The sequence below is a fragment of the Geospiza fortis genome, unplaced genomic scaffold (assembly GCF_000277835.1).
Source record: "Geospiza fortis unplaced genomic scaffold, GeoFor_1.0 scaffold11, whole genome shotgun sequence".
Taxonomy (NCBI): Eukaryota; Metazoa; Chordata; class Aves; order Passeriformes; family Thraupidae; genus Geospiza; species Geospiza fortis.
Genome location: NW_005054304.1, coordinates 13,149,551 through 13,175,781, shown reverse-complemented (window position 1 = coordinate 13,175,781; position 26,231 = coordinate 13,149,551). Strand labels below are relative to the sequence as shown.

Sequence of the window (26,231 nt, the reverse complement as noted above, 5' to 3'; positions counted from 1 at the left end):
TGACTGAGGGAGAACAGTTGCTTTCTGATGCTCTGTGTAAGTCCTTTGGGCAAGGACTTACTGCAGCTATTTTTTATGCAGGGTTTTTAAAAAGTCTTTGCTTTGGTGTGCTGGTACCTCATCATTGGAGGGAAGAAAACATGAGCTTTCACTGCTCAGATCTTTGAAGAATGTCCAGTTAGATGCTTTGAAAAATTTTCCCAAAGTAAGCTCACATGAATTGTGTTTAGAAGAGGGAGGCATATTCAACAACTGTTTTCTATAGACCAGGCTATTTTAGAGATGTAGCAGCTGAGTTTTCTGGAAGTCATGCTTCACACAGGAAAATACTGGAATGTATTTTTCTTGTGTCTTTGTCAGAGAGTTTAAATCAACCTTGAAGAAGTAAGTCTTTAAAGATTTGAAGGGATGGGCTTTAGAATAAATGTATTCTGTTTTTAAGGAAACTGACATTTGTCTCTTCATGCTGTACTGCAGGTTTTTGTGCTTTGCGTGATGATGGGAATTAGTTCCAAGCCAGGCTGATGATTGATTGAACTGAGTCAACTTTTGTTGAGGTTTCCAAAGCCTTGCACAAGAGGTTTGAGGGGAAAAAGTTTGGGGGCATGTGACAGTTAATCTCATTAGCAGTAAGATTGAAGTTTAAGCACACTGTTCAAAATTTACTCAGTTCTGTGCTGCTCTTTGTTTTAATTAACAATCTCTTGCATAGATTGGGAGCGTAAACTTCTTTCCACTTTAGTCCAATTAAATCATGCTTGGCAGCTGTCAATGGTGGGGGGAACTCCTCCCTACCCCCCTTCTTTTAATTGTTCAGTGAGTCTGTTGAATAATGAAAGAATTTGCCTGACAGGGTTTTGTAGTGTTTCGTCTTCTTGATGAATTATTTCAGAGGCTAGATGACAATGCATTGGAATGACTCATCCAATTCCTCAGAAAGTGACAATGAAGCTCATTCAGCCTTCACACAGACTGAGCACAACATAGTTGCAGCTTACTTAATAACAGCAGGTATGGGCATTGGCAAATTGTTGCATAACTTTTTAAAATAGAACTTGTAGATCTGAATGCTCATTTTGTACAGTAATAGTGATGGTATTTCTTTTTGTGTTAGACAGCTGTCTGATGGCTTTTCTCCATGTTTACCGACAAGTTAGCAATCAGCTGCCTGACCGAAATATGCAGAAAAATTTGAAGTGTGCAGAATCTAAGTTTTCTGCTCTATATTTGAAGGCAGCATTGTGTCTCAAAAACTACATTTTGTTGATATGTAATTATAGAAGAGAGTGAGAATTAGTTTCTGCCAGCTTGCAAAATAGATAAAAATAGGGCATAGCTGTCACATCTTGCATTTTTCTGTGATGTGCTCGAAGCTATCTTGAGATTTCTCCTGGGCCACATGTTTGTAGTAATATGTGTGTAGTCTGAGCATGTGAGCGGGTGTCTGTTAGGGGGATGTAAGGGGAAGAGTTGGAATGTGACTTAGAGGGAGGGAGCTGGTCATTAATCACAGAAGAGCAGATTCCAGTTGCAGCTGTATTTTTCACCAATGACACGTGTTACAAAAGCACGCTGTGGAGCTTTACATCATGTTTTATCCCTGTGACTGCAGTGGTCTTTGGCTAAACTTGAATGATTGTAAAATTATTCTTCTTCTCCCCTTAAAAACTTATTCATTATATAACCACAGCTTCTTCAGTAGTGCTTTTCTGAAGCATTGAGTGCCATAGTAATGAAATATCCAGCTAACCAAAACAGAAACCTACTGTGTTTAAGAACAGGCCTTCCATACCTTTATTATGGAAAATCAAGTCAGTTTAGTCTTTATTCATTGACTGTACCACAAATTTTTCCAGGTTGTAGTTAGATTTTAAAATACTGTAAAATATTAATTTATTTTACATTTATATGAAATAGTATTGCTGATGGTTGCAGTTTATTTAGCATCTATATCTGAAGTGGTGAGTATCAAATTGCTGTGCTGGAAAAGTGGGTATTTTTGGATGCAAAGACAATAATTTATTTAAGGTCTTTGGAGAAATTAATAGAACAGCTACACAGAGCAGTGGGTTTCTTAAGAAGCTGTAGGGATAAATAATTGCCAAGTGTTAGAAGCCTAGATATACCTCTTATATTTTTATTAAAATTGATTATGTAGTATGTAACAAGGTGATATTTTCAGATAGTTTTGACCAGCTGGTCAGACAGTTCAGGATCAAAGCTATCATTGGTGATCATAGGGTATCAATGGAATTAGCCAGAATCAAGCCAGCTCTTCTTTCTTAATCTTGCATGGAAATTAAATGTCATGGGAAAAAAAAGTTGGATTACTTTGCCGTTTTAGGTTTTTTTCAATTTTTTATTTCTAATTATAGTTGGGGAGTCTAATAAATCTTTACTTTCTTAATGAGAGATTAAGTCTTTACTTTCTTAATGAGAAATGTTTTTGACAATGAAGTCCATAAAATATTTGAAAGTATGATTGATTGCTTTGCACCAGCTTTACCGCGGCAAATTTCACATCTGGAAGATTTAAGCCTTGTTAATAAGCAGAAGTGTAAAAATTAGAATGAAGTCTGGGTGCAGTGTTCATCATTATGCTGCTCTTTAAAAGATTTAAGTGTTTCTTGTTTTCTGGGAAGGAAGTAATTGTTAAGCATTACACTGGTCAGTATACACTGGTCATTTTTGTAATGACAGCAGGGATACTCAGGCTGCAGCAAGTTCTGCTGCCTCATGGATGTCTTTCGGCTTGTAGTGGTGAATGCTCTGGTATCATTTTAAAATGTTAGCTGGAAAGGTGAATTCCATGTTATACATGTACCTGGTTTTTTTTACTTTGATGCTACTACCTAACATCACCATGTCCCACTCTAAACTATGTCCCTAAGCACCATATCTACACATTCCAAGGGATGGCAACTCAAACACTTTCATGGGTGGCCTGTTCCAGTGCTTGATAATCCTTTCAGTGAAGAAATTTTTCCCAATATCCAAAAGTACTCTTCCCTGGTGCAACTTGAGGCCATTTCTTCTCACCCTGTCACTTGTTTCCTGGGAGAAGAGACTGACCACCACCTGGCTTCACTTCCTTTCAGGTGGTTGTAGAGAACAAAAGGTCACCTTGACCCTCCTTTTCTCCAGGCTGAACAACCCCAGATCCCTCAGCTGCTTCTCATAAGATTTGTGCTCCAGCACTTTGACCAGCTTCAATGCTCTTTTAATGGGCACTGCTTAACTGCTACCTGGAGAAACTTCATTCATCTGCTTGACCTGTTCCTCAGAAACAGAGATAATTTCTTGTATCTACATGGTTTTTTTCACTTTGTTCAAGATGGAATCCATCTTTCGTCTTGTATTTTGTTCTTTAAAACAAAATTCTTTTTTTGCTCTATTATTAGTTTACTTTAGTGATACTATAATTTTTAATTAATACAGGTTCCACTTTTTCTTCCCTATTTTTCACTGCCTCCCCTCTCCCCCCCTTACTTTTAAGGCTGGACTCTGGATTATTAAATTTAAGTGTGTCTAGAAGGATATTTTCTTCACCCTGAGGATACGAGTTTGCAGTGCTGTTGTATGTCTGATTTCATTATTGGTAGCTGTAATATCTGTTAAAACTTGCCTTGTAAGAAGTCTGCATTATTAAACTTGTAATTCTCCTTTGCTTTCTCCCAAGGGATGAAATGCTATCTGTCAACAGGAGAGCTGACAGAACTGGTACTGCCTGGGGCTTTTTATGTGGTGTTCATTTCAAATCAGATCCTCAGCTCCTTGTTTATTTAAATTTTAGGAGCACATAGGATCAGTGTCATTCCTGAAATGTGTGAGTATATGAATATGATAGATGATGGCATCTGTAGGGCCGAAAGATGTTGGACCTCCAACAGGAGACCTGCACCTGAGAACAGACATCCTTGGTGGTGTTAAAGGAGAGATAGCTGAGGGGTAATTATGATTATGCCTCATTTGATTTTAAAATTACTGAATCTCAAGGGTTGGCAGGGGCCTTCTTCTAGCTCAGGTGCATACATTTTTTTTCTAACCCTTTTTTTTACCAGTCACCAACCTGGATTCTTCTTTACCATGGAGGTCAGCACTGTACTTGGTGGCCAGTGTTTGAAGTATAATTCTAGATGCATTTGAACTTCTGCTCTGCTTGTTATCATTGCATCAAAAGTCTCGTTGGCTGAATCCATGTGAAGGTTGCCTAATTGGAAAAGCTTTTTTCTCCTTTTCAGGTGTCTATCCTCTTTGCAAACTTGTACTTGACTGAAAATAAATCTCTTTTGGGCCTTACGTATTGCAATAGGCTGCGTTTTCTTCTGCATGTGTATTGCTGGCTGGTGTGTACCTTTTGTAAAGTTTTCCTTTTTCTGTTTTTACAGGAGTGATAAGCATTTTCAGTAACATTGTTGTGTTAGGCATCTTTGTTAAGTACAAAGAGCTTCGGACAGCAACCAACGCAATTATTATCAACTTGGCTTTTACTGATATTGGTGTTAGTGGCATTGGTTACCCCATGTCTGCTGCCTCAGACCTGCATGGAAGCTGGAAATTTGGATATACTGGATGCCAGGTATTGCAATTCAGTTAGAGAGAAAGTTTCAGCACTTAAAAGCAAACTGAGAAATAAGTAATGGCTCTGCCTCGTGTTATTTTAAGAGATAAGGCAGAGATGCAGAATGTGACTCTGGACCTGAAGCTGATGTTCTGTGACATCAGCAATTTCTGGCAATGGTGTTTTGTGTGAATTTCACTTTAAACTCATATTTACAATCTGAAAACATTAAAGCGTGACCTTATATCTATCAACTAGACATTTTAAAATACCTTTAAGAAGGGTTACAAAATCAAATCCTGAAATGAAGATGGTTGTAGTAGCACAGGCACATTTGATGATTTTGCTGAGAGCTAAAAAACTTTGATAGTGGCTGCTGTTTTGATGGTGAGGTTGACAGATCTTGGTGAGTTCTGCTTGGCAAATTCATGTCCTTTTTGGATGGGACTAATGGGATATCCAAAGTGAAGGCCTCTATGGTTTTTGGTCTCCCATTAAAGATTTAGCCTACTTTTAAGAGCTGCCTATTTTAAGAATAGGCTGACTGAAAAACATACTTCCATAGCAGAGAGATGGTGGCCTTTGCTCACTGTGTATTGTGATGCTAATTTACATAATTGATAGACTGTTGGGCTTAAGTGCCCATGAATATGAGTAGTAATGTGAAGGCATATACTGAAAAATGTGTCATAAGGCAAAAATTTTGGACATTTATCTAACAGATGCTCATCACAATCTGACACCACTGGCCTCAGTAGACAGTACCTTCACAGTCAAAATTCAGTTATTGTTTGGCAGGAAGCCTCACTTTTAACATCTTTGGGTCTGGATTGATTTGTGGTGTGTTCAGGTTGATGAGAGATCTCACTGATTCGAGAGTTGAGACCACTTGAAGCACAGCTCATTTCAGCCTAAACCAAATGATTCCTGTGATCTGAGATGGCTGAATGCCATGTGGTTCTGTTATAACTGCTGGTGCCATATGTTCTGGCTCAGGGCTCTGTATTACTGGAGTGCCAGTGGTAACACAGCCATCCCAGTCATCCTTCCTGGTCAGGCTTCCCATGGGATGACCAGGCAGATGCATTTGGAGCATGCTGGGGTTGCAGCATGTGTTGTACTGTGCAAAAGATCTGACACACTTCAAAATGAAGCCTGGGGAGGTAAATCAGTGAGCCACATCTGTGAAATCATCAGATGAAAGAGTGATAATTCAGAACCTCATGTTTGCTAAAGCTGTAACTTTCTGATGGACCAAATGCTCCTCAGGTTTCCTTAACATATATTGATAACATGAAATAAATCCCTCCAAACTCTGAATCTCAAAATTTACTTATTGAAGGACAGTGTTTCTTTGATTTTGAGACTGCTGTCTTTAGGATTTCTAATGTGCACACAAGCTGGTGCTTTTGAAATGTTTACTTTCTAATGAGATACCTTCAAATTTCAAATTTTCTGCATTGAAATAAGACCTTTAAGACCTTGCTTACGGAAGAGAACTCTGGCTGAATTGTGTTGATTCAGTACCCAGCTTTGTGCTTGCATCTTTGAAAGATTTCTCAGAAATTGTTTTCTTGCTTGTTTGTTTTAATTTCAGATCTATGCTGCCTTAAATATCTTTTTTGGGATGGCGAGTATTGGTTTGCTGACTGTTGTTGCTGTTGATCGTTACCTGACCATCTGCAGGCCTGATATAGGTACTGACTTAGGGTCAAAACTCAGTCACTGTTGGGAGGAATAAAATTCTGATTTGATTGTATTGTTTTCTCATGAATGACTCCATAGTTACAGTGCTGGGCAGAACTTGAACTTACAGTACCTGGTTAAGTAAGTTACCTAGTTGGCATACTGCTCATTAAAGTGAAAAATTCATCATTAGGCTGTTACTCTGTTTATAAATTGTGTTTTTATGGCCATTTTCAGTCTTTAGAGGGCCACATCCATACAGAGAAGCACACAAAAAGTCTCTGGCTATGTGAGGTTTTGATCTCTGTCAAGCAGGTGTGTGCCTCTGTTAACACCTCCTGGGTGTTTTTCTCTCCTCTGTTGCAGCTGTGTTGTAACAGTTAATTCCTCCCCTGCAATCTTCCAAGGAGGTACTTGAATGCAGTGTCGCATAATAAGCTTTTGGCGTGGGGGTTGGGATCAGGTATTGCCTGTATGCTGAGTTGGAATGGGTGATGATGTTCAAGCAGCTTTAAAGGCTGCAGAGATGTCAGGCGGCAGATTGAAACAGGTATGCTACAGTGTTTGGGACTGGAAAGGATCTTTATTAACTCTTTATGTGCTTGCTGGAAGCCACTTACCACTCTAGTTTGACACTGGAAAGAAGCAGCCGATGAGAATTGTGTCTGTGCTTGGCTGCAGGAAGAAGAATGACCACCCGTAGCTATGCCACTCTCATCCTTGCTGCTTGGATAAACGCAGTCTTCTGGTCTTCCATGCCTACTGCAGGCTGGGCCAGCTACGCTCCCGATCCCACCGGAGCAACGTGCACAGTAAACTGGAGGAAAAATGATGCGTAAGATTCCCCCTCATGCTTTCTTTTAGCTTTGCTGGCTCACCAAAGTCTAAGATTGTTTAATTCATTGCTGTAGGAGCATAACTTCTTTCTGAAGTATGAAGTAAAATTTTAAACAAAAATTTAAAACAATAGAATAACATAGTGCAAGTCTAGCAAAAAACCCCGTAGGAGTTGAGATATGTTTCAAAACTTCAATACTTGTACTTTCTAATTACAAAAAAAGTAGCCAAAGAAAATTTTCCCTATTATTTTAGAGCTTGTCACAAAATGTCACAATCAAATCAAAATACCAAATTCTTTGGTAACTTTTCCTGGATGGCTATTTGTAAGTTACTCTGTTTTGTTTTTCTGTCTTATCAGGTCCTTTATTTCCTACACAATGAGTGTAATTGCTGTTAATTTTGTTGTGCCCTTAACAGTCATGTTTTACTGTTATTACAATGTTTCCCGGACAATGAAACAATATGCCAGCAGTAACTGCCTGGAGAGCATTAATATAGATTGGTCTGACCAAGTAGATGTGACAAAGGTAAATGAGTGCATGTTTTGTTTTAAGCATGTTCTTTGTGTTAAAGTCCTAGTTGCAAAGGGATGATGCAGTCTTTTAAGTATTTTGGTTTCCTACATTCCCCCTTTTCTTTTATACTAAATATTAGCTGCTACTAAGCCTTGGTGAAAACTCTTAGCTTGACTTACCACACTAAATTCTTTATTTTTGGTCTAATACCCTTCCCAGATGAATAGCTGCTTTGAAGGCTGGGAACACTGTGAGTTTTCCTTGCCTCTCTCCTCTGTCATTACCTAGAAATGTACTTCCAAGGTGCCCTAGGAGAACTTTTACTCTGTGTCTGCAGAGTCCTTAGGCTTCCTGCTTGGTTCACAGATGTGTCTGGTCTGAAATGGATTGGTCAACTCTCACTTGAACTTGTGGCCTAGGAATGAGAGTGCATTTTCAGCTCCCAAGCTGTGTAATTCCAATCCCTTGTTCTTTTTGGTCTGTTGAGCTTATCTCTTATGTAAGCAGTAGCAAATGTGAGTTATGGCATGAAATGATATATCCTGCCTTGAAGGTTGGCATTCTTTTAATGTATAAAAGTCCTTGAGAAATCTTGAAGTTCACCAGCTCCTTTGATTTTGTATAAAGATGTGATTTATGGTTGGGCATGATGAAAAAGTGAGAGAGAATTGGACAGAAGAGTATGTACCAATGTTTTTGAATTACTTATCAGTGCAAACAGCATTCCTTGGAAAACTTTCTCATTGTTAAGTTCTGAGGAATAGTATTTTTACCTAAAAAGAGTAATTTGAGTGTTTTACTTTTGTGAAGAACTTTCAGAATACTTGAAACTGAGGACTCAGTTAAAAATTTAGACTGATGTTTGTGAAGAAAATGCATTTTTCCTATTTCGCAGTTGAAGACACTAAGTTATAATAAAAAAAGAAAAAAAATACTTTGGAGTTAAGCAATATCCTTCTTTAGAACTGGACTAGTATGTACCTTTTGAAAATTAGCCTCCTCTAAGTTTTGTATGCACCAAACTTTTAAATGAAAGGGCTCTTTCTTACATTTTGGTGTTGTGTTTACATTTAAATAGGGATCTTCTGTGAGAGTCACTGCTTGTGTATTGATTGTCCTCTAGAGCAGCTCATACAAAGTAGCTGTTTATTTCTTGTTTCTCATTTTGTTCATCTCTGAAAGACTAACTAGTGATGTAGGTGAGCAGCAGTAGGGAATCCAGTGTGTATGCAACCCTGCAGATTTGGTTGGTTTTCTAGTGGTTTGTTTTGTCCTCTTGATTCATTTGAGGTTTCCATTCCAGTTTCCACTGCTGATTCATGTCCCTGACAAAACCCAGAAAACTCTGTCTCAGTTGATGACCTCTGCTACCCCCAATTTGTCACTGTTCAGGTCTGGCTGTGGCATGGCATGTCCTGGGGCGTGGGCCCCAAGCTGCCCGGGTTGTTCTCTCTGCAGGCAGGCAGAGAAGACATGACAGCTCAGATACCTCCTCTGTATCATTCTTGAACATGTCTATAATGCTTCATTAAACCAAGCAGAGACTTCTGGGTTCCTCCACTATATGCCCTAGAACATTTGCTTTCTTTTATTTAATGGTACCATAATTAAGCCTTATGAAACATATTTATTAACAGCCAAATTAAATATCTGGCTTAAATTTTTGTCTCTCTTCATATTTATTGTTTGTAATAGCATCCCAGAGTGACTTGTTATGGAGGTCGTAATTCATGTGTGAAGTCCTCTCTGGTAATTCAAACTCCTGATAAGCAGATTTAACATAATTAGTAGTGCTGATTTTGAAGGAATATTGTATGTAATGAAATGACATTCGTGACCATGCAGTGAGGTGTGCTATTAAATCCCCAAAGTAAGATTTCAGTGTTAACTGTTAGAATGTGTCAGGTGTGCTTGTTTATATATTATTTCATTCAGGATAGCTCTGTTTTCACCTAGGTGTATGTGCTTTTGTTATAAGGTTTTGCTGTGAGGTCTTCATCTTGAGATAATATTGGTTATGTATCTGTTCCTCTTGTTTTACAGATGTCTGTTGTGATGATTATAATGTTCTTGGTGGCATGGTCTCCATATTCTATTGTGTGTTTGTGGTCTTCCTTTGGAGACCCAAAGAAAATTTCTCCTGCAATGGCCATCATAGCTCCTCTCTTCGCAAAATCTTCCACATTCTATAATCCCTGCATTTATGTCATTGCAAACAAAAAGTAAGTCTTCTGAAATTTGTCTATTTCATGATTTTAGCATATCATCTGAGTACAGAAGGATCACGTGTAAAACATGGCAAGCTGATTAGTGAAGAGCAAAGGGTACAGCACTGTTAATTTACTGAAGATAACCTTTTGGACAGGAAAGCCTAAAGTAAATTGCTATCATCATCATCACAACATCCTGAATTGATACATATTTTTGAGAACATACTAACATAGCTTTTGAAAGTCCTATTTGTGTTTTCTCAAGGGGATTCAGTACAGAATTTAGGTTGCATCAGTAGTAAACTGGTTTTATTGACTGTGGCCAAAGTGTGTGGTCTTAGTGACATGTAACTAGTGTAGATTTTCGTGTTTGATTTGGGATGTATCATATTCCAATGGATTAGGATGGATTGACCCTTTTCATTAAAGTAAATAGGTTAAGCCTATTCTGATTTGAGCAAGCATAACAAATGCTCTAATCACGCCAGTGCCTCTGACTGGGGACTGTGTTTTGCAAAGAGGCATTCTTCCCATCTCTGCTACCAACCTTCAAGCAGAGCCTGTGATCTCTGCCTAGGTGAACATACCTGCTGAGTCAATAGAAAAACATCTGTGTTTTTTTCCCATTCTGTGAGATCATCTTTGTTATGTCTGTACACTCTCCTGGGATAAACAAAAGCTGCTGTGATCCCTATTTAAGAAATGAAATTAGCTTTACACTCCTGTACGTGGAAGTGTAAAAGATCCAGGTCCTTTTGAATTCCAAATACATGTTTTTTTATTAAGTCCATTCTACTAAAATTGAGAACTATTGCAATAGTTAAGACCATCTTACCAAATTTTTCCCTTCTCTTTGGTTCTCCAGCTAATGATCTTTCTGTTTTCCCTTTTTTGCCCTTGGCAGGTTTCGGAGGGCAATCCTGGCAATGGTGCGATGTCAGACAAGGCAAGAGATAACCATAAACAATGCTTTGCCCATGAGTGTGTCTCAAAGTGCACTGACATCGCAGAACTCCAGTCATTTGCCTGCATAAGTTGCATGGAAAGAAGTGAAATTTGGGTTCAAGTTCATCAATCTTTTGGACAATTTCTTTTTGAATAATAATCTTTCCCAGCTAGGTGGTTTGTGTTAGTCACAGTAATCTTTTTAGAGAAGCTAAGGAGACAAAACCTGCCAAGACTTTAGTTTTTGAGAGTGAGGTTTATTGGTCCAATATGGCTGTTCCAAACGAAAAAGGGTAGCAAAGTGGCCACTGTGACTCTTACAGAGCTAGACAAGGTGACAGAGGGGCCAAGAAAGACAGAACTGCGAAGTTCTTACTCTGAAGTTCAATAACCCCAGATTTTTCTTATGTATTAATTCCTTTCATGAGGTACTTTCCACCAGCTTCCCTTGAAAGTTTTTCAAATTTCAAATATTCTGATTATTCCCTATGGCTATATGACTTGGTATATGTCCATTCCAAGTGTCCATGTGGATATGCTTTACAAAGTTCTGTTTCTGTGAATATGTTGTCAAAATATCTACACTGACCCCATAGAATCATTTATTAGGTTTTAGGGTTTTGAAGGAATTTCAGCATATTTAAAATATTTTTAAAAATTTGACTGGTAGAACCAAATTAATTTGTAGTAAAGACAGCTTTTGTTTTGTGAGTAGCATGTTTCTAGTGCTTGTGACTGCATAGCAAATCCTGAAAGCATGACAAAATGTACCCTAAAGCTTCTCACTTGGGTGGTGCATAAAACTGAGTAAATATTTATGGTAATTTCTCATGACTTCTAAGTCAGTCTTATATTTATGTAGGTCTGATGTTTGATTTTCAAGAAATACATTTGTCAGTATGAGCAATGGATTTGTTCAGGGTGAAAAAGATGACTGTATAGGTTTAGCTTCAACTATTATGTGTGTGTGCACATGCAGTTTGGCTTTGCAGTGTAAAACTTAAACCATATACGTATTTTTGGCAAAACCCTGTTTTTATGGGATTTTTTAAAAGCTCTGGAATCTAGGCTTCCTATTAATTTGCCATTTTTAGTATTAAAGAAAATGCCATGCAATATCCTCATGGTGTACTAGATTTCCTTCAGGAACCTTGGAACACTTCATAGACAGTATAATATATGCACTGCCTCTTAGGAGAGGAAAAGGGATATATTATTACACACTAACTTTACAATCTACACATTAAAACAGCCTTGGAACATGGTTGGATGTGATTTGAAGCAGAGAGTGTTCTGACAGAGTAAAGAGTGAGCTGGTTTAACTGATGGCATTCAGGATACATTTGAAGGTTAAGCAACCACAGATCTGGGCTAATCTGTTGTAATCTGCTGTTACTAAATGGATGGCTACATTCACATTTGTAGCACACTGCACATGAATGCCCAGGAATAAAGCCTTCACATTTCTTCATGTCAGTTCTTCTGGGAGGAAGCCATGTATCTGTTTATTTGCTTCTACCTCCTCATGAGTTTTTTTGAAGAAGTTCATGGCTTTTGTCCTTCACAATGCACTTGTGTTTACCATGGCAGAAGTGATGGCACTGGAACAAGGTATATATTTTATTATTTGTTATATAGGGTCATTTATAAAGAAAAAGTGTTGAAGAAATTGGAGCTAACATTCTCAGACATTGCAAATTATTTCTGGCATAGTTGCAATGAAGTATATTTTACACAAGCACTTAATGGCTAACAGCATTCCTGAACAGGAGCAGATGGTGATTATGGCTTTGTACTTAGCAAATAGCTTCTCTAAATCTTCATTTTCTGCAGGTGGCAATTTCTTTCTGCTCCATGACGTTCCTACTATTGCAATGTCCTTTCTATTTCTACAAACTAGTTAACTAATATAAGAGGATTCTGGTTAAATAAATACAGTAGTTTCTTATTTTTTTTAAATCTGCAGTAAATTATGTAATTTTTGATAGTAAGGAGGTTAATTTGAAATGTGGTGACCTGGTATTGTCATGTCAATTCTAGGAGATGCTCTTTTTCATTGCTATTTATTGTCACAGGCTATCTGGAATAAAGCTGCATGAGGAAAAAGTAAAATAGAGGAATAATCTAGAGAAAAGAGGGAGAAAATTAAGGATAGACTTATTGAAGGCAGGGGATCCTTCAAGCTAGTATGTGTGAACAATATACCCCAAAGAAATTGTTTCCTGATCTCATTTCACTGAAATCATTGTGAGCAGAAAGTTCTTTTCATCTCTATAAAGCAAGTAATTTGTACATAGACATCAAAAAGAGGGCCAGAAAGCTCTTCTTTACTGAATTTTCTTCGGTATATTTTAAATTTTTAGTCTATTCCAAAAGGTAAGTATAGAAAATACTTTGCCTCCTCATCATACAGAAAAATTAGAGAATAGTAACCTTAAATTTGAATTTTAATATTTTTAATTAAGGGCATGCATTTCCCACTTGAGACACATGCATGTATTATTCCTTGTACAATGGCTTCTGTCTTTCAGTTGTCACTAGAGTGAGGGGTGGATAGAGGGTGGTGCTTATATACTTTAGAATAAAGCAAATCTAGGTTTAATGTGAAAGGATCAGTTCTGGTTTGTATTCTTTTTGTCTTTAGAGACTCCAAGTTTGTAGAGTCTGTTCAACTTTTAAATGCAGAGGACAGTTATTGATTTCCACATTCTTTGTTCTGGTAGTAGTGTTGCAGAAAGCTACAGCATTTGCATTTAAATCTGAAATTCAAATTTCTGCTAAATAAATGCAAATATGTCTTGGCCCCTCTTTTTTTTCCCTTTTTTTTTTCCTTCTCGGTTGCTAGGTCTGTACTCTGTAATGACCCTGACATGTATGAGATCCCTGTGAATGTTCCTGTGGATACTGTAAAGCTTCGCATAGAGAAAACTGTCATACGAAGGATTCCGACTGAAGCCTTTTACTACCTGGTAGATCTCAAGTACCTGTGGGTCACTTACAACTGTGTAGCCAACATTGATATCAGCAGCTTCTACAACTTGAAACAGCTGCATGAGCTGAGGCTGGATGGTAATCTGCTCTCAACTTTCCCTTGGGAATCCCTGGCCGAGATGCCCAATTTACGGACTCTTGATCTCCACAACAACAAGCTGACCAGCATTCTTGCTGATGCTGGCCGCTTCCTGAGAAACCTCACCTACCTGGACCTATCCAGCAACAAGCTGACCACCTTGCCATCAGACCTCATGGACATTTGGCCCCCCTTCTCAGGAGCTATTGTGTCCAAGAACACAGACATTCTGGTGACACAGAGAGTAATCTTGGGTATGTTGAGCAGCCCATCTCATTCCTTACCAAAATATACCTGAACGTTAACTTCCAAGTGAGAACAGTTGGGGGACCAGCCTAGGATTCAGGAAAGGGGGTTTTACCCAGGGCGCTGTTGTGGTTTGCTCTGTGCTCATTTATTTATTTTCTACTGGTAACAGAAAACCATAAAATGAAGATAGTGACCTCCATGTGTGTTGTTATCTCAAAGCTATAAAACTGAAGTAAACGCTATGAGAATCCAGATTGCAGGAATACAGGCCATTCAGTAGCTATATAAATAGAGGACTTATATTGTGTTTCTGATGACATTTCCCTCATCTTTTTTTTGTGTTTGCAACTGTAAGCATGTCCATTTGCAACTGCTTTTTTCCAGAGGCTCCCAAGCCAAGCAAGCAGCTAGAGCTGATGCTTTTATAAAGCCTGTCCTGTGACACAATGCTGCAGATAGTGTTGGTGGCTTAGAAGAGGGCAGCTCTGGTCTCCCTGGGACCTCTGCTGACCTTGCATTACTCTAAAGCTGACTGATTATCCTGAAGTTTTTGCAATTTACATATAGAATATGAGAGAAAATAGGAGTCTGATCCCTATTTATTCATGGTACTTTATTTTTTAGTATCTAAGGTAAGTATTTAAGAATAATTTGGTCAGACTCTGATTTTTTTCATAATTTGATCCCCTTCTCTAGCATGCACTTTCATCAGTTCTGTTTGTGGCATTGTGCTTTATCTGACACTTTATCTCCACTTCCAGGTCTTGGCAGGGTAACCCCTTTCTCTTCTTCAATCTCAAGCTGGAACAGTTCTATCAATACTGTTCTTCTCTATCACTGTTTACATAGAAGTGCATATTTGATGTGTTTGTAGTGCAGCAGGTGGAAGGGAGGAAAAACAGCTGGCTGTATCTACTGCAGTAATTCTATAAGCACTGGTAAAGATCTGTCCTGCATTGTACTGCCCAATATTTCCAATTTCTTGGTCTAAACTCCCAATATTCAGTGTCCATTTGTTTAGCTGCTTTGTTTCACAGCAGAAACTGCAGCTTGAAACTCTCATTTAGATCATATTTTATATAAGTAATTTAATAGATGCAAGTAGGCTGCATGGCTTCATAAATATGGTAACTGTAGGCTTGCATGATAAAGGGTTTTGGTTTATTCAGGCTTTAAAAAAATAAAAGACTAAAAGCTGTAAAAGTAAGTCCATCTCAGTACTCCTTTCCCTGTCCCCACACTGAAGACTACAGGAGGCTGTAAAGTGGGAGCTGATTGTGCTAGATCTAATCTTCATGATCTCATGTGGGAGGCCCAGAGATTAATTGGTTTCCTTATCTTACATAGCCCTCACCACTTCACGCAAAACTAAAGGAACTGAGAAAATAAAATTACTTCCACTACAAAAAAACACCAAAAAAATCTTACACCGTCACACACTCTTCTCTCCCCTTAACTCTGGGAATCATCTGCAGGCTTCCTTGGTGCAGGCACTTTTCTAGCCTCCTGTAGTCCTGGCAAACCCTCTGGTGTCAGCATTGAGTTCTTTGAAGGCTTTGGATGTGACCTTTGGACCATTTTCTATTATGAACTACATCTGGGTTTTAACACAGGCCTCCAGAGAGGAACACACACTGGGTTTAGACAGAACCTTGCTTCTCCTTTTTTTTTTTCTGTTAGGTGCTAAGGGAGGCTCTGTGCAGCCATTATAGATTTGCACCTGAGAATACAAAATGCCAGGTGGTACTTTCCTGGTGTTATATTGAGTAAATTTACCTTGGGTAAGCTGTGAATCAATTAGCTGATTTTTTTTTTTCATGGACATGATAGTTTTCCTATGAGTTTATCCCAGTGCAGACAGACAGTGCTTGCTACATAAGAAACTTTATAGTGAATAAGAAAACATCCCCTTTCTCTGGAGATTAGAAAGTGCAGTGCTCTTTATGTCATGGGTTATTTTGACAAGTTTATTTAGACTCCATTTGGTATTAGTGCTTCCTTTCTGATGGCCCTCCTTTCTCCACTGGGCTTGCTGGAGCCTGAGACAGAAGTGCATCCCAAGATATCCTCCTCCTCCTCTGAGCTAGATAGGGATCACAGAGATATGTGGTCAGGAAGGACCAAGCCTGCAGGGATACCAGGTCCAGAGGAGCTGAGCCATTCTGGTAAAGTCAGTGCTGTTCTCAAAAGCTGTGGCCAGACCACCCCAGAACCTTCCATGGGCACCTCCTCCAGTGCTTATCTGTCTGTCAGGATAGTGAGAAAGTTTCTCCTAATATCTAACCTCAATCTCCCTTACTGCAAACTAAGCTGATTACCTTGTCCTACAGGGCATGGGCATACAGAAAAAACTAATCACCATCTCTTATAGTAAGCTTTCATAGGTTTTCCTTCCCTGTTTGCCATCCTAACTAACCACACAATTTCTTTCACCAGCTTCTAATATAATGTGGAAGTTTTTTGGGGGGGGGGGTTGTTTGGTTGATTGAGTTTGTTTTTTTTTTTTTTTTGTTTGTTTGTTTGGTTTGGTTTTGTTGGGTTTTTTCATTTGTTTAGTTTGGCTTTTTTTTTTTTTTTGCTGTGTGTGGTATTTTTATTTTCTTTTCATTTTCTACCATTGTTACTGGTTCCCTTTGGACACCTTTAGGTTTAAAAAATGTTTCTCTTAAAATGAGATGCCCACAATTGCATGCTTTGATGCTCAAGAGTCTCCTATGTGCTCCAGCCTCTCTCTGGGGGAGCGTTCAGCCTGACCTGTGTACCTACATGCAATGATCACTGCAGCCAGAACTCTGCTGGAAGCTGAAACACAGAGTAAATAAATGCTGGTTTTGTGTAGTCAGGAACACAGCAGTTGGATTCTAATTAGTATAATCAGTTATGACTTGAGCTCTCTTCTCTCCTGGTTCTGGCAAAAAAAGATTGTCATATGTGTGTAATTAACAAGATCAAAACCAGCAAGGCCCTAAACTCATATGTTTGTGCAAATGTATTTTTAAATTTTTTTGATACCAGGAGGCAATTTTATCTTTAGTGTCTTGACTAAGCATCAAGACAGTTGCTTGAATGAGAAAGTTCAGGTTCCCCATGTTTATCTCAAGGACTCTTGGAGGAGCCAAAGGCTACTTTTGCTAGAGGACTGGCATGTTAACATCTCCTTATTCCAGTTCATCTTCTCTGTACTAAGAGGTTTGGGGTTTTTAACTACTTCCCTCTGTATGATGTTCCTCTGTGTGTGCACTATGCTAAATGAAAGAGGCTTGGGGAATGATTCTTGGCCCTTTGGGCAAGTGGCTCACTCTGGCTCTTACCCACACAGTTTAGGGACAGCTCTCTTTAAAGCTGGCTGTCTGTTCCACACTTTGTAAGATTTAGCCCTTGATTCTCTGTTGGCTCTACAGGATGCTACAGTGACTCTCAAATGTAATTCTGGGAATGGAGGTGTTTTTTCTTCAGTCTAACCTGCCTCAAGTTATGTGAGAATTGCATTGGAAATCATTGATCTGTGCTTTTGGAATATGAAATAGCAGGGGTGTGTTGTATGCCTGAAGGGCTGACAGACATGCAGAATAGTTTGGAGGTACAAAGCCTGCTGCACTTGCTTTGGGGCAAACAACAGGATAGAGAGAGCCATCCTTGGTGTGGTCTCATCCATAAGCCTTTCAGTGAGCAACCCCTGGAGTGCCAGCTGTCCCTGGACCCGTGTCTGGCTTTGTCTTGGAAAGTGCCCTTGGAACACCTCAGAACAGGGCTGTGGAGTGAGCTGAAAATTAAACAGTGCAAATGACTGGGGGGCCAGTGTGTGAATTCCTCTGGCCCTCTTGGTTACCTCTGGAGCCATAGCCTGACACTTTGATCCAAGTCACAGCTAAGTTTCTGCACTGGCTGCTGTATAGAGATTTACATTTCTGTCAGGAATGATGGCAGTAGCTTTTTCCATGTGGTGGATTCTAGTGAGTCATTGAGAGGAACAGAAGAGTCCAGTATTTGACAGAGTGGCAGTTATGTGAGATCTTGCCTCTGTTGCATGCAGGGGTGCCAAAAATTTGGAATACTGCAGGTCCATCAGGTTCCCATGGGTTAAGCTGAGCCACTGGGTAGATACTGCTTTTCCTGAAAGTACTCCCTTAGCAATCGCCATGTGGGGAAAATGCTGTGACACAGTGTTGGATATGGAACTTACTGTTTAGAACCATGGATCAAAATGTGTAGGTTCAGTTGGAAAGAGCTTAGGGTAGGCTGGCCCAAGCTGTGGTGAGTATTTCTATCAGCCCAAACCTTGAATATTTTACATCTTGCTATTTTGCAGCAACTAAAAATCAGTGTGTTACACAAGTTATGGTCTGAGTCTGGTTACTGATTAACAAAGGAAATGTTGCTCATAGCTAAAGTCCATATTGACACAGCCCAGGGAAATCCTGCTTACTGAAGAGGTTGCAAAAATGTGCATGCATGGACACACATACACATAAGTTTGCCATTGTACGTGCAAGCATACATATGAATGTGTGAGAGTAAATATAAAATATGCTAAATCTAGAATAAAGGCTTTTAGACCAATTTGTAATTAATAATTAATATTAAAATGGCTGTGCATTGGTATATCACAATGCATAAATGTTAATCAATGTTTGTTTTACCTTGGCTAGTATTTCTTTCTCAGATCAACAAGCTGCTTTGATATTTCTACAAAAGAATCCAAGGTTTATAAAGACATTCTCTTTCCTCAGATATATGTGCCATCAGAGATTTATCATTATTTTAATTTTTGCTTCTTAAGAAATTACTTTTTTATTAAAGCTCCCAAATATTTTCAATTTTCTAATTCCACCCCTCCCCCCCTTACCTTTTAACCTTTTCTTTATTCTTTCATGTGTTTGTTCTCACTTCTAACATCTTGTCAGCCCAAACTGTTGAATGAAGTTCAAAATGCCCCTTGTAGCTTGGAAACTAGGTTTACATTCACATTTCTGTTCTCTTCAACACTAACTGAAGTATAATGAAATTCAGTGTTTTATCTGGCTTCCAACTCAATAGTGCTTTCATCTTTGCATTTTGAGAATTCACATAACTTGATGATTTACAATGGCTACAAATAATGTGAATGCTGTCAGATATTGGCAAGACAAACTGAGGTGCTGTGCTGTGGGGGCAAGGAAGGAACTAATGTAGCTATATCTATTATATGTATTTGTATAAATCCTGCTTCTTTAGGCAGTTTCATCAGGAAGCATGATGGATGGGGAAGATGAAGTGGTTGACTGACATAACTCTTCTTCTGCCCTACAATCAGATGGTCAAACCAGTGTCCAGGCTGGACTTAAGAGCCATCCAATCTAAGGACTGTTTGTTGTTGCTTCATCATTCCTTTCATTTTGTCAGTGTCTGATACCTATTATAATGACTTGGGTTTTTCTTCAGGACACTGGGAGAATATGAAAGCTGTGTAGGTACATATATTAGGAAAAGTTCCTTCCCTGAAAAGGAGCTCAGGGAAGTGGTGGAGTCACCATTCCTGGAGGTATTTAAAAGACATGTAAATATGGCCCTCAGGGTCATGGTTTAGTGCTGGACTTGGCAGTGCTGGGTTAGCAGTTGGACTTAATGGTCTTAAAGGTCTTTTCTAATGTAACCATTCTTTGGTTCTATTTCAAAGGCTTTGAGTGCTTCAAGTAGGTTAAAAAGAGTAATAAACCCCTTCCTTTCCTGCAGTAAATTTCTTAACATAGTGAGGAAAATTGCAAGAAAGTGAGAAGAAAGAGAAAATTACCAGAGTATTGTCTCTGACTACAGAGTTTCCCTAATTGAAAAGATGAGCACAAATAGTTACATGCATGTGCCTGATTGAGCAGAATTTCTATGAGCACAAGCAGTTGATGTACCTAGATAAAGAAAAGACTTGGATAATATCTTTTCTCCGTATGAATATGTGTGTGAGTTTCACAGGCAAAATTTTTATGTTTTGGAGATTTTTTTGAGGAAAAAGCAGTTGCTGCATTCCTCACTTTCCTTTGACTTCTCCTTCTCTGTTCCCCACAAACAATAAGTAGTGAATAGATGTAAAATCTCTTCTGTCTGGAAGGGATGAAATTGGATTGTGATGTCAAAGTCATGGAATCTCTTCAGGTCAAGTGTTGTTTTAAAGAGCAGGGATTAATTGGGGTTTACCATAGTTTTAACCAATCACTACCATTGTGCTTAAAATAACCTAATCTTGGTCTGGTCATAAAAGGAAGAAGTAGTTAAATATTCATGTATTCTTTCATCTGCAGGTTTTTCCAGAACAACCCATCATTTTTCCAGTAGCTGTTTTGATGATTCTTAAAATTACACTCTGAAAAATATTTGCTGGTGTTCACAGCTCTTTTTTCTTTCAACACTGGTTTGACTTATATGACTTGTTTATTGTACTGATCAGTAAATTCAGTAGTGAGAAGTCCTTGCATCCCTTATTTCAGACCATAAGTTTTGTTTATTAGTAGTACTTGGAGAAAATGAGAAAGGCATATTCAAAAGTATGAGTCCAATAGGAAAATACTTGAACTCCTGAGTGATATGCTGTGTCTTATTTTACCTGGTGAAGTCACTGTTACTCTATGAAAGTCAACATAGTGGGGCAATCAATACCAGCTGAGGATTTAGACTGATATTCCTCAGAAATGGTTATTCTCTTCCAATGTCATAAATTCACAAAGAGGGAAAAGCTTCTAATTAATATACTGGAAGCAAGAAGCAAATATTATTGGGTCTGACAGAAGAGAGAGGGTTCTTGTGTGCCATCATTAAAATATTGTAGTCATTATGGTGTTTTGTGGTCCTTCCTATTTTCTACTCTTCTGTTATTCTTCTTGAATATATTTCAGAGGCTGTAGTGAAGCCAACTTCTAACAATATTGGTGTGGTTCAGAGCTAGATAAAAATCTTGTTGGCCTAAAACTTTTTCTCCTTAGCCTTTATCCCTTTTTCTCAAGGGGCAGAGATGTTGGTGTAAGCTCTTAAACCCTTAAATCATTGTATTCTCCTCAAGCATTGAAAAAAGGGTCAGGGAAGGTTGAGCTGTAAGAGCGTAAATAAGGACTAAGAGGAGAGGAGAGTGACACGAAGCAAAGAGAAGCTGTCTTTCCAGGAGGCACAGGCAGGTGAAAATGTATCAGCAGTCTTAAGACATCTTTTCAAAGTGGTCTTAAATGTGGTAGATAAATAGCAAAGTTAAGCACAGGTAATGCCAGCACATCACTAAGCTCCCATAGACTTTTGTGAAGTTGTTTAGCTTAATAAACATTCATACTGTTCTCCCTAACCTCTGAGAATATTCCCCCACCAATCAGCTGAACAAAAAACACAAGTTGAAAGAGAAAAGATTAGCTCATAATAGGTCCAGGGTTGTCCTTGATTGTATTTGGTGATAGTCATGTGTCACACTGTAATCACAATATCCATATATTGACTGACAATTTTTTTTTCTTTCCCCACTTCCCTTCTTGCCTCAGGTTTTCAAGACAACCCATGGTTTTGTGACTGTCGCATTTCAAAGCTAATTGAATTTTCCAAAATTGTGGACACCTCCGTTGTACTTCTCGATCCATTGGTCTCATGTAGTGGACCTGAGAGCCTGGCAGGAATCTTGTTCCAGAGAGCTGAGTTAGAGCAGTGTCTTAAACCATCTGTGATGACCTCAGCGACAAAAATCACCTCCCCACTGGGCAGCAATGTCCTGCTACGCTGTGACGCCACGGGGTACCCAACACCACAGCTCACTTGGAATAGGTCAGACAATATTCCAGTGAACTACACAGGTATAACTGCTCTTTTATAGGAAATGGGGGAACAAAAAATTATTGGTTTGCTTGTGCTTTGAGATCATTGTAATGAGTAACAGCGGACCATGTGTTGTGTCAAGCTGGCAATTGTATCTGTGCAACAGCTGTTATGAAATTCTAACTGTCTAGTTCTGGGTCTTAACAGGTCCAGCAGACTGTTTTGGTTGTGGATCTGGTCTGTTACAAGAACAATGTGTGTGGAAGGGACAAATGGATGAAGTGGGGGAAGGATAAAGGGAAATGGAGTTTGGGTTAGTTGGACCCTAACTCAGAAGCTAGAAAGGAGAATTTTTTTGCTGGAACCTCTGTTTGAAAATGTTCATGTTAAAAAAGCCAGTGAGGCTGTAACTGAGCAACTTAAAACTCAGCATTATAAACATAAAATTTTCCAAATTCATGTTTTCTGTGTGCAAATGATGCAAGGCATCATTGTCTGACATCTTTCTAGCTGCTATGACAGATACTTATGCAATAACTTAAATGTAAAAAATGCTACTTGCTAATGCTAAGTAGTCAGCAGTTATCATAGGTCTGATGAAGTTAAGAGAACTGAAATATCTTAGGACAAAGGAAATTTCCAATAAAATTTTAAATGGGTAGCATGATAAGTGTCACGAGAAGTCAGTAGGTCTTGTATTTAAGAGTCAATAGCAGCTTTAAGACATTTGATTTCACTTTATGTGGTTTTGTTTTTCTTAGTGAAATTGCAAACTGTATTCTAATGACTCTAGACATTTATTTGCATTTTGACCCAAGCTGAGCACTTCTATTTAATAATAGAGTACAGCTGGGAATTCCATAGTTTATTTTGGAAATTTGGTTTTGTTTTGGTTTTTTTGTTGTTGTTGTGTTTTTTTGACTGCTTGTGTTTCATTTTTAAAATTTTCATACATGTAATTCCTTCTGGCAGAAAGGTAAGAAGTATTCTAATAATGTTTACTTCCTCTTTACTTCCCATTTATAATGTTTTACTCTTTACATTTTCCCATAGTAATTCAGGAAACTCCTGGAGAGGGTGTCAGGTGGTCCATAATGAGCTTGACAGGAATTTCATACAAGGACGCAGGAGAATACAGATGTAAAGCCAAGAACTTGGCAGGGATGTCAGAAGCTGCTGTGACTGTCACAGTGGTTGGTGTAGTTACTACAACTGTGTCACCACAGAAGTTTGGGAGGAAGCCAGAGGCTGAGAGGCAGAATACAACTCAGGAGGAATCCAAGCAGGAACCCGAGAGGACAACCACACCTCTTCCCATCACATCGACCACCACAGCTCTGGTGAGCACTGAAAGATCAACCAGCATGACATTTACTGACAGAAAGCAATCCAGGCTCATGCTAGATGGAAAGAAAGTTTCAAAGGCAGTGACAAATGGAAACAGAAAGCAGATTGGAGAGTTAAGCAAGAAAGGTGAGGATACTTCATTGAGCACAGCAGGTATGGCTGAACAAAATGTTACTGTGAAGAACCTAAGAGTGATCAGTGAATCTGATGAAAGAGTGACCTTAACTTGGAAAACTGTCAATGCCACAGGCAATTCTGCTGTGACTGTGTTATACTCCAAGTATGGTGAGAAAGATATGTTGCCTCTCAGCACTGATTCTAACAAAAACAAAGTCACAATCGACGGTTTGCAACCTAGTACTCAATATAAGGCATGTGTCTCACCCAAAGGCGTGCCACCTACAAAAGAGCAGTGTGTTGTTTTCTCCACTGATGGGTTAAATGATGAAAGCAGCTCTGAGTTTTCTATTCTGATAGTGGCCAGCAGTGCAGCATGTGTGATTGCTTTACCTTTGATATTTTTCTTACTCTACAAAGTTTTAAAACTTCATTTGAAACCAAAATCTGCAAAGGAAGCTGAACTTGCAAAAGAGACTTATGTGCAATTTGAAACACTGTCGCTGAAGCCTCGAACACTGGGTGCAGGAGACCAGCTCTGGGCACGAAGGTACACGGATGAGTCAGAAAGACTTCTCCTTTGCTCTAGGTCAAGCATGGATTCTCAAATGACCTTCAAAAGTGAGGGCTCCAGGTCTGAGTATCTGTGCTGAACATGGGTCAGGGTGGAGATGAAATAAATAATAGGTAAAATTAATTAAAAATGGTGATGCTGTGTCTGGAAGCAGGTTGATGCTAGATGGTGGTCAGAATATGTTATCTGGTGTAATAGAGTCTTACTGGGTGGTGGTGGGTAGGAGGGGGAATAGAAGAAAAATGTTGCCTGTTTATTTTCTTATTTTTTATGTTTGGGATTTTGGATGTGAAGGAGTGATGTTCTTCCAAAGAAAAATACAGCGTGAAGTGGTTCTATGGTTAAAGATATTTTTTTGTTTTATTAAAACCCTTCTGTTTTCTCTCATTTTACCATATGATGTGCTAGTGGCATGTATAAAACATGAATCACAATCTTCTTGAAATTGATGTACTTCAACATAATAGGAAAACAGTTTTAACTACTATTGTGATCAAAACTTTATTTGGATCTACAAGTTTTCTTCTGACATCAGCTTGTGCTTTGAAGTGTCATACAGCTGTTTGTACAGTATCTTGGGTTGAAGTATTCTCAGTTCAGTCAAGACAGAAGTCACAGTTTGTGGGCTCTTGAGAGGCACAATGCACATCGTATTGTCATTTTGCAGATGTTATTGCAAAGGGCAAAAAAGCTTCTTTAGTGTCCTGAAGTAACTGAGAGACACTAGATAATTATATTAACTTACATCAGATGATCTTATTGCAAAATCTCAGCCTTAGAATTTACTTGGATGTGTCTGTCTATATACCTCAATTTCAGAAACCTCTGTACAGAAAACTCTGTGGTACTGTGTAATACAACACACACTCTTACATGTAAATATATGACAGATATTGCACAGTGTTATGTACTACACTGAAGTAATATAATACCTTTTGATATAAAGTAAGAGGAGTTTTTGTCCTCAGGGCATGTTGGATGTGAGGTTTCATGAGCATAGTGAAAGTTAATTGTGAGTGTGATTCCCAATGTTTAAAAATCAGGAATTAATAGTAACAGTGAATTCAGAATTGCCTGTTAATGATAATAATGAATAGTCTATTCTGAGGCTGCTTTTAGTAATGCCTGAAGTAAATAAGAGAACTTTTGTTTTCTAGGTTCGGATATTATGTTTAGAAGTGTATATGAATCGTGAATCACAGTTTTTCCTGAAAATTACAGCTGTGTTGTTTTCTTGGACCTTTCTATGCCTAGAGGAACTGTTTGTTTTGATAGGAAATTGGGAATTGACATTTTCCAGAGGGAGAAATATTACTCAAAACTACAAACCAAAGCTTAGTTTGTCAGCTTCAAAACAGTAGCATTTCTCATTGTCACTAATGTAGGATGAAATTTTGCCTGCTGGAATGCTGATAAGCTTATCTTGTAAGGCGTAGCTTGGTGAGAGGTGTCAAAAAGCCTCTGACACAAAATCATGGCAGGCAATGAACACACACTGAAAAATCTCTGTAGCACCTACACCATGGTGTCCAGTGACCAGGATTAGTAGAATGAGTATTTGAGACTATGGGAGCTGTAATAAAGAAGCAGGTGGGATGTTCAAAAGTGCAAAATTAGCTTGCCTGCTTAGAATTATCCTTGGTGTTCCTTTCTGTGTTACAAGTATGTGTGGTGAAAAATCAGTCTTTCTTCTTTTTCCATGAATAATTTTGATTGCAATGAAAATGTTTTTATCTTTCTAAGCTATTTTACTTTGGCAGGGTTTTTTGTTTTTGAAATTTAGGATTTTTTAGGGAAAAGAGATTCTCTGTGTGTCAAAACCAAGGTTCATCTGACACGTTAATGACAAACCAGGTTTGTGCAGGACCTGAAGTGTTCCAGTATTTGCCTTCTACTTTCCTGATAGACAGTATAGTTGGTAGTTGTTGATGGTGTTTCCAATTGAAAATACCATGTTTTTTGTTAATGAGAACAATTGTTTTAACTTCTCTTTTTTTTTCCTGGAGAGTATTTGATTTCAGGTTTCAAAGCTCTAAATCTAATTCTGGAGTTCAAAAGTGATATCACCTGACTTGCAGGTGATACATCAATATATGGAACTGAGGTGATGCACAGTTCATTGGAAATAGCTCACTTGTGAACGTTAAAGCTTTCGGTTTGACTAATCCTTGTGGAATTAGCATGCCCTAAAGTTAGAAATTAATCTCTCGCCACATGGGCTATCAGTGTATCAAAGATGAAATTTACTATCAAGAGCATGTTCTTTCAAGAAAACATGTTATACCTTATTTTTTCCATGGTTCTCGTGACAAAAGAGTTACATAATCCAAACATGCTTCTGTAACCTATGTCAAAACAC

General features: G+C 38.5%; 2 protein-coding genes across 2 annotated transcripts; both read left to right on the top strand.

Annotated features, from left to right (window-relative positions):
- Nucleotides 1-816: 816 nt before the first annotated feature.
- RRH (retinal pigment epithelium-derived rhodopsin homolog) lies at nt 817-11,190 on the top strand. The gene is made up of 7 exons (XM_005418158.2): nt 817-1,011; nt 4,389-4,579; nt 6,159-6,258; nt 6,929-7,082; nt 7,446-7,614; nt 9,646-9,824; nt 10,717-11,190. Exons 1-7 carry the CDS (start codon nt 900-902, stop codon nt 10,844-10,846), a joined length of 1,035 nt encoding a protein of 344 aa, XP_005418215.1. The 5' UTR covers nt 817-899; the 3' UTR covers nt 10,847-11,190.
- Nucleotides 11,191-12,252: 1,062 nt separating this feature from the next.
- Nucleotides 12,253-23,951, top strand: LRIT3 (leucine rich repeat, Ig-like and transmembrane domains 3). The gene is made up of 4 exons (XM_005418243.1): nt 12,253-12,368; nt 13,603-14,081; nt 21,567-21,872; nt 22,888-23,951. Exons 1-4 carry the CDS (start codon nt 12,253-12,255, stop codon nt 23,949-23,951), a joined length of 1,965 nt encoding a protein of 654 aa, XP_005418300.1.
- Nucleotides 23,952-26,231: the final 2,280 nt, after the last annotated feature.

What these genes read in the sequence shown, in the direction of transcription:
- RRH (XM_005418158.2), top strand. Translation starts at nt 900, where the DNA reads ATGACAATGCATTGGAATGACTCATCCAATTCCTCAGAAAGTGACAAT. An exon ending in AACTGGAGGAAAAATGATGC is followed by an intron (nt 7,083 to 7,445) that starts GTAAGATTCCCC and finishes CTGTCTTATCAG; the next exon opens with GTCCTTTATTTCCTACACAA. An exon ending in ACCAAGTAGATGTGACAAAG is followed by an intron (nt 7,615 to 9,645) that starts GTAAATGAGTGC and finishes CTTGTTTTACAG; the next exon opens with ATGTCTGTTGTGATGATTAT.
- LRIT3 (XM_005418243.1), top strand. Translation starts at nt 12,253, where the DNA reads ATGTATCTGTTTATTTGCTTCTACCTCCTCATGAGTTTTTTTGAAGAA. An exon ending in AGTGATGGCACTGGAACAAG is followed by an intron (nt 12,369 to 13,602) that starts GTATATATTTTA and finishes CTCGGTTGCTAG; the next exon opens with GTCTGTACTCTGTAATGACC. An exon ending in TATTCCAGTGAACTACACAG is followed by an intron (nt 21,873 to 22,887) that starts GTATAACTGCTC and finishes ATTTTCCCATAG; the next exon opens with TAATTCAGGAAACTCCTGGA.